This window comes from Grammomys surdaster, unplaced genomic scaffold (genome assembly GCF_004785775.1).
Source record: "Grammomys surdaster isolate TR1022 unplaced genomic scaffold, NIH_TR_1.0 259, whole genome shotgun sequence".
In the NCBI taxonomy this organism is placed as follows: domain Eukaryota; kingdom Metazoa; phylum Chordata; class Mammalia; order Rodentia; family Muridae; genus Grammomys; species Grammomys surdaster.
This window is the reverse complement of record NW_021604700.1, coordinates 4,605,702-4,613,898: the sequence shown is the minus strand read 5'-3', so window position 1 is coordinate 4,613,898 and position 8,197 is coordinate 4,605,702. Positions and strand designations below refer to the sequence as shown.

The 8,197-nt window shown below is 49.3% G+C and overlaps 1 protein-coding gene across 1 annotated transcript; it reads right to left on the bottom strand.

Annotated features, from left to right (window-relative positions):
- Nucleotides 1–365: 365 nt before the first annotated feature.
- On the bottom strand, nt 366–1,973 carry Znf648 (zinc finger protein 648). The gene has a single exon (XM_028775726.1). It carries the CDS (start codon nt 1,971–1,973, stop codon nt 366–368), a length of 1,608 nt encoding a protein of 535 aa, XP_028631559.1.
- Between the last annotated feature and the right edge of the window lie 6,224 nt (nt 1,974–8,197).

Here is an 8,197-nt window from a genome sequence, read left to right as displayed (position 1 = left end):
ACCCATGGACTCTTGCACAGTGCTCGCACAGAATTCTATACCTTCTCCCTGACTGAAATCAACTTACCTAAGGAATGCGACCGTTGGCCAGCCCCTATTCTTTGTCTTACCCTTTTCCAATTGCTCCTGGCCTCTGAGCAGCGGGAGACCAGGAGACCGGTGTGAAACTGCACACCTGGACACTATCCTGGGGATTACATATTTTCCCAATACATCAAATACATGGAGTACAAGGACCACGGCCAAAAACCAGGGAGTGGAGGGCGTAACCAGTGAGCCTGGCTAGCAATACAGCTTTGAGGGGAAAATAGGATGTGAAGTCGCGGGTGTCTTTCCCTTCCCTTGGCTGCAAGCCTCTGGTGCTCTCACTCATCGGAAGAGGAAGGGACAGGCTCCTTCTTGCAGGTGTCATGCTTGGCTTGATGCCTTTGGAGGTGGTTGGAGCGGGTAAATGTCTGGCCGCAGCCCTCGCACTGGTAGGGCCTCTCCCCATTGTGCGTGCGGATGTGCTGTGCCAACTCGGACGCGATGCGGAAAGCCCTGCCGCACTCCGCACAGAGGAAGTCCTTGTCCCCAGAGTGGATCTGCTGGTGCCGCTTGAGGGTGGAGGAACGGGCGAAGGCCTGGCCGCACTCGGCGCAAGGAAATGGCCTCTCGCCGGTGTGGATGCGCTGGTGGCGCAGCAGACGCGAGGGCTGCGCGAAGGTTACACCGCAGTCGGCGCACTTGAAGGGCCTCTGGCCGGTGTGCAGCGTCTGGTGCTCGTGCAGGTTGGAGGACTTGGTGAAGCACTTGCCGCAGGTGGAGCAGGGGAAGGGCCGCTCGCCCGAGTGCACGCGCTGGTGCTCCACCATGCGGCTGGCCACGGAGAACTCGCGGCCGCAGGACGAGCAGCGGAAGGGCTTGGCGCCCAGGTGCGTGCGTTGGTGGCGCAGCAGCGACAGTGGCCTGTTGAAGGTCAAGCCGCACTGGGAGCACGGGAAGGGCTTGTCGTTGCTGTGCATGTTGCGCTGGTGTTTGCGCAGATCGGATGAGCGCACAAAAGCCCTCCCGCAGTCCGGGCACCCATAGGGTTTCTCGCCAGTGTGGGTGCGAATGTGCTTGCGGTGATCAGAGGACCAAGTGTATGCCTTGTCGCAGAAAGGACACCGGTATGGCCGCTCGCCTGTGTGTAGGCGCCTGTGCTGCTGGAGCGTGCTGCGATGGGAGTAGGCCTTCCCACACAGTTGGCACACATAGGGCTTGGCGCCACGATGTTCCACAGGGACCTGAAGTTTGCTGGACTTCTGGAAGGCCCGCCTGCCCTGAACACACCTATCGGGACCCTCCTCTTCCTGCCCGCTGTCTTCTGGGCCCACCTGGCCCTGGACTTTTCTACTGCTTTGTGCTTTTATCAATCCTGCTGCCAGGCTGGCAGGAATGGTTGAAGTCTGATCTGGGGTACTCTCAGACCTGGAAAAGTGCTCCAGAGAGTTCTTGTCTAGGGAAGATGCTTCAGCACTGTTCTGTGACCCAAAAGACCCTTCACTGTCCAAGAAGCTGGCCGGGGCTTCCGAGGCTGGATCTTTATTTGCCTTCTTGCCCCCATCACTGCCCACAGAGTCCCTAAGAGACTGTGTATGAACCTTGTGTAAGAAACTTCTGGAAGGGACACCGAGAGCCTCCTGTAATCCGGGAGAGTCTTGAGTCTGGGTGATCCTCGATCCCCTTTTCCCCCAGTTGTTGGTCTTCCCAGGCATCTCCCCAAGTTTCTGCTCCACGTGCTCAGTACGGAAGCATTCAGCCCAGTTCTCTTCCTCTTTGCAGGACTTAGTGTCAAACTGCAAGTCACTGTTGTTCTGAGTTCCTGTGGAGCCACCCTCCCTACCATCCTCTTCTTCACTCTCCAAGTTCATACTCAACATCTGAGTGTCATGAATCATGCCACCAAGGGACACCTTGGTCCACTCATCCTGGGAGTCCAGCTGTGCCATGGTGCCACTTCTATTGCCTGATCCTCCCAGAAAGAGCTTTTGCTTGGCTCACAGCTCCTGCAGAAGGCAGGGAGGGGGGAGGTGAGGAACAAACATCAGTGAACATACTTAATCTCTTTCATAGCCAGAGGATATATGGCTCTGTTTCCTACTGATATCCATGCCAGGTACCTTGTTCATATTGTTGACCATCATGGAATGAAGGAGGCTCTGGATCTGGCTGAAACTGCCATAGTCACCCATCTTCCCTTTGAAAATCTTGCTTGCTAGAAGCCCATAGAGAGCACTGTCAGAGACAATTGGAGATAGGGAGATTTGCTGTGTTCCTGCATCTCAAATGCTAGCAAAACAGATGTTCTCTGGGGTTGGGGAGCTTGATGAAACAGTAAGAAACAGACTTTAAGACATCTCAGATACTCACAGTGTCCTCCAGTTGGAAAACCAGGTTAGCTCCTGATGTCCCTGCCAACAAGACAAATGAGTTATCCTGTAACGGGCATCAGGGCTGCCTCCCAGGCATTGAACTGTGTAGGCCACCTCTTCTAATAACATAGAATGGTCCCCCAGAAAAATGGGGTGATAACATAAGACAGCAGACAGGTTCCCAAGCCACCTGTCTCCTTAAGCAAGGCCTTTAAGGTCTTTGCAATGGATGAAAAGGCCCTGACTCCCATGGAAAGTAAACAGAGACACTGAGGGAGAAAAGAATGCTTACCTCGAGTTTAAGATGCTTCACTTTAAATACACATGGGAATTTATACTCTACGGTCATCTTTAGCTTCAGTGTTTAACCTTCCCCTACGTGGGCCATATGAACCCCCACGGCTCACATACCTACATGCTCCCCAAGCATAGCAAGCATGGATGTAAAGTTTGGACAGCAAGCCAGGAGACGTAGAAGCCACCTGAGCTTTATTTTCAATTTAATTTTGCTTTAGCTTGAAGATGCAGACAAAGTGAAGAGTGTCAGTTAACAAGAAATGTATGTGTGGGTCAATGGCTTCCGAGGAGAGAAACTACTGAGGACCTTGGGGTAGGCCTAGGAACTAGTCACTGGCCAGTGTGGTGGTCTTGCTTTAGTTTTGAGGGAATGTATTACGGATGCCAGTCAGATACAGTAAGTCCCAACTTTCCGTTTTCTGGGCAGGTACTGTGCTATTTCCCAGACACATTTTTACTTATTCCTTCCAGAGACCTTCCAGATAGAGGCTGTTATTATTGTATCTTTCCTTTCATCTTACAGACAGGACCCTGAACTTTAATGAGGTTTTTCTGCCTGACCAGGGCCACCCAGCTCACAGACACCAGCTCAGGGTTTTTTCTCCAATTCCATGGCTGTATGTTGAACCCCAAGCACAACTACCTCTTAGCTGTGGCCTCCAGAGCAAGACTTACCCTGGGGTTAGGCTATGCCAAAAGCAGCCACAGCATCCTGGAGAGGGAGAGCTGCTGCTCTCTGCAGGCATCAAAGCCCCTTGTGTTTGCTGGGCCAAGGAACCTTGGCTGTGCTGGCTCAGCACTGGACTCCTCCCTGTGCTCATTGACCCAGATTGCCCTCTGCAGGAGAAAGAGGCCAAGGCCGGCTGAGAGTCAGGATGCATGCTGTACAGACTGTTGCTCCGGGTGGCCAGGAATATTAGTCACAGAACGGTAACTGTCACTGAACTCTCTCACTGTCTGCACCACTTTCCGCCTCCACCTCAGTGGGAATGAGAGGACACGTCTTGTACTTGGTATGTCCTGTACCTGTCCTATTAAACTGTCCTCTCCCACTCCTACCTGCTTACTGCCCAGTGACTGTGTGTGGAGTACAAGGAAGCTTCCCTTCTTACTTTGCATACAGAAGCTGTGAGTTAGACAGAGACATATTGTAGACCTGCCTGTGTTCAGCATTTTATGCCCCTTTGTGTCCTAAAGCCCACGGATATTCCTTTTGACACATTGAGCTCATAACATGTCAGAGTATGGCTGGTATATGTTTAGACCAGGAAGCAAATCTGGAATATTTTCAGCATTTTGGATCTTGGAGAGCAACTATGTACATGTGTGTATCTGTAGCACACAGAAGAGACACACTGCTAGCAAACTCCAGATGACTAGCATGCTGGGTCAGGTCTGGAGTGCCCCAGCTGGGGAACAAAGGAGTGCTAGCTTTGTATGAAACAGATACCTGAGATCTCATCTTCTCTCTGTGACAGCATGCAGTATGTATTCCTTTTGGTCCATTCTGTGGAACATTCACCTTATCCATTTGTCACCTATAATGTGCCCTGTTGTCCGTAGCCTGTGTCTTGTTCCTGTTCTCTGGGCCACCAGTAAACCTCCTCAGGCCACAAGGCAGGGTTCTGCTAGCTTGTCTTTCTCAGGACTCTCAGGACAAGTTGCCTTTTCTGACAGAGAATCCCTTTTCTGGCAAGCCCTATTCCCATTGAATACAGTCACCCTGCCTTCTCCCTTCCAGAGAAGCTGAAGACTTTTGTTCTTTCTCAGCCAGGAAGAAGGATAAGAGGAGATCAGGGACTTGGGGTATGGTTATCTGGCAAAGTCTACACAAGTATACCTTGTCAGGAAGAGGAACACTGAAAGGGCAGTGTGACTGGAGCTTCTCTCCAGATGCACTGCTTCTGCAGCCATGAGAACACAGCCCTTCCTGAGCTTCATCCACACCGGTCAGCCAGCTGTGGACCTGGTGCGGACCCCAGTTCTCCCAGACATGCTTCAGAAGCCTGGCCTGGGGCTTGTTCCTGCTCCTGCATCAGCTCCTGCTCCTCTCCCAGGACTCCTTCCAGCTTTCGCCAACTCCAGCCTCCTCCCGCCTCCTCCTCTGCTTAGACCCTTGCCCTTTACCTCTGGCTTCCACATAAACATTTGCTTACCTGGAAAATGCAGACGACGACGAAGGTGCGGAGCACCCTGCCCAGGCTTCTGCCTCACCTCTCAGCTACTGGAACCACAGCTTCCTGCGAGCAGAGACTATGTCTCTGTATCTCACCCTTTTGTGGCCAATGCAGCAGCTTCAGAGAGAGGCTCAGGAGGTGGGGCCAATGTAATACATTCAACCTTCTTGCCTTCATCCACGGAGCAGCCAAGAAATACGGTGGGGCTGCCCTCTCTCTGCCTGAACCGGGCTGAACCTCAGGCTCCCTCAGTTCCCGCCTTCCCTTCCTGCCACAGCTGGCTCTCCTCCCTTCCACTCCCTCCTCAGAGGCCTCTCAGTCCTCCTGCAGGTGGCCCTGGGCCTTCTGTTTGCATTCACTCCTTCCTCCCACAGAGCAAGCCATTCTTCCTTCACTCCTGCCCTGCTGTGCTCATGAACCTCCAAATTCATATCATTTTCTGGGGAAATATTTCAGGGAAAAGCCTGTAATGCCCCATCCTCACTCTAACCCCCACCTCATCCCTATGGTAGACTCCACCTTCTCCCTCCCTCTAGTACCTACCTAGACAGAGCTGTGGGTGGAACAGGGTTGGAGAGTAGTCCTCAAATTCTTTCATTGGTCCAATTATTGGCTCAAGAAATGTTCATGGCAATTTAGCTGGTGCGTGAAGTACAGGGAGATGGTTAGTGGCACAGAATCCAAGACTGCTCTGGCTCTTTCTCCATCTCAGCACTGATTGCCATGTGAGTCTATTGTGAAGAGAGTAGTTGACCCAGGATACAAGTCTCAGTAGTTCTGAATTATGGACACTCAAAACTAACATGCTCAAAAAAATCCAAACAAACAAACACACAAAACCCCCACATACCTAATATTTTTTATTAGAGTGAGTGCTTAGGATATTAAAATAGTAATTTGTAATATGCTACCTGTGACATCATTATGTGGCCAAAATTAATACTGGTCAACAGAAAGGTTCTAGGTCTGGATTTGGATATTACCACCCACTAGGTTGACCTTGGGCAAGCTATTAAATATCTGAGCCCCCTAGCTCCTCATCTAAAAAGTGGGGATCAGGATAGTATCACTATCATGGTAGGCTTGGGAAAAGATTAAATTAACAATAACATGACAAGAGGCCAGCAAGATGTCTGGAACATAGTTAAGTACACAGGAAAATTAGCTGGTAAATGGTGTGTGGTGGAGTGCACCTGTTATCCCAGCCCTCAGAGGATGAGGCAAGTGGGTCTCAAGTGTGAAGTTAACCTGCACTGCACAGTGAGTTCTAGACTGGTGTTGGAGGAAAGAGAAGAGAAGAAAAAAGGAGACGTGAAGGAAGGCTGGAGCTGCTTACATTGCTATGCTGATGTTGCTGGTTTCCTGGATAACATGGCTGGCTTTATGCCCTTGTGGCCATTGTTAATGCTACAATTCTGATAGGAACACTGGCACCCAACAACAGTCCTCTGGGTGTGATCCAGAGAGCGAATTACTCTCTGCTCCTTGGTGTTTTGTAGGCACAACTTCAGAGGCAGAAGGCATGAAGTATAGATGTGCCTCATATTCTTCTAGCCCAAATGGGATTCAGGAAGCCCACATCTCAACACTTGTCCAAAGTGTCTCAAGTGACCATGTCCTTCAGGCTTTGGGATGTAGATGCATGTATAGGACAGTAGTGAACTATTTGTTGATGTGTGAAGAGGACTAAGGAGTTGAATGCTGGCGTTGGACTGTGTACGGCAGATCACCAAGCACTAACTACTTCTAATGCTCAACTTATGCTAATGCAACACCCTAGCATCTCAGCTAATCCTCACCACCTTCCCTTGGAGAGGTCACTATCTGTGTTGGTCTCATTAAAGTTTGTGAACACTGAGGCTCAGCCCACTGAAGTATCTTCTCCAAAATCACACATACAATGTAAAGTCAAGATGTCAGGATTTTTACCCTTTTTCTTTGCATATGTATATATTTTTTAAAGATTTATTTGTCTTATTATATGAGTAGCTTGCCTGCATTTATGTTTGTACATCATCATATGCATTTCTGGTCCCCACAGATGTTAGAAGAGGTCATCAGATCCCCGAGGGTGCCTGTGGATGGTTGTAAGCATCCATGTAGGTGCCAGGAACCAAACCTGGGCCCTCTATAAGAACAACTGGTGCTCTTAGCTACTGAGACGTCTCTCCAGCCTTTCTTTTTATGGCATCAGAGATTAGACTTGGCCTTGTTCATCCTAAATATATACTCTACTGCTGGAGCTATAGTCTTATCCAGGATTGTCACTGTTAACCATAACCTCTGCCTGATTCCTCGTTCATTTCCCCTGGAAACCTGTAGTTCCTGTACCCAGAGCCATGTGACTCTGTGTGTGGCCTTGGCAGTCACTACCCTGGAAGATATCCTTGTCCCTGCACCTAACTGGCATGACTTCTGCCCATCTATCCCACTCTCGTTAACCTGAGCTGTTTGTGTTTCTGTCTCTCTTTCAGGAAAGTATAACCACTGATTAACTTCCATATGCCATTAGATCTCCATGTGAAATTTCCCAGACTCCTTTTTGGTTTTCAGGATACATTGGCATCATTACCATCTCAATGGTATATGGCAGGTATCCTTGTGACAAATAGGATTCAAAGTGGCCCGGATGCTGCCTACATCATGAGGTAATGTAAGCCCCTTATGTCTCTGAGTTTCTGCCTGCTATGCCCCCTGAGTTTTGAATCTCTTCTGCCTGAGATTCTTCACCATGTTAATGGCCTGCACACAGAGGGTCTGTGGCTCCTGAGAACTGAATTCCAGAATATCTTGTATTTTGAGTCCTTTTGTCCACTTTGGGCATCACAAACACAAATTTGCTGTCTCCTTTCATCTCCTTTCACAAGTTTTCTCTAAGGGCCACAAGGCATGGAGAGTTGGCCTAGACCACACTTTGCCCTTCTTTTAAGGACTTCTGGAAGTTATGGACATGGCTCGGTTGGTAAAATACTTGTCATGTGACTTTGGATCCCCAGCAGCCACATAAAAAGCCAGATATAGCTGAGAATCTATAATCCAGATGCTGAGGAGACAGAGACAGAAGAATCCCTTGGTTTTTGTGGTCAGCCAGTTTAGCCTAACTGGTAAATTCCAGGCCACTGAGAGATATTGAAAAAAATTCAAAGTAGAGAAGCAATCAAAGATGTCATTCAATTTTGACTCTTGGCCTCCATGTGTGTGAGCACACTTATCCCCACATAAACACACACAAAAACATGTACAAAATGCATACACAATAAATAAAAAAAAACTTCTGGAATCTATCATTCTTTCCAGCACTTCATGTATGCAAACAAGGGGTGTATT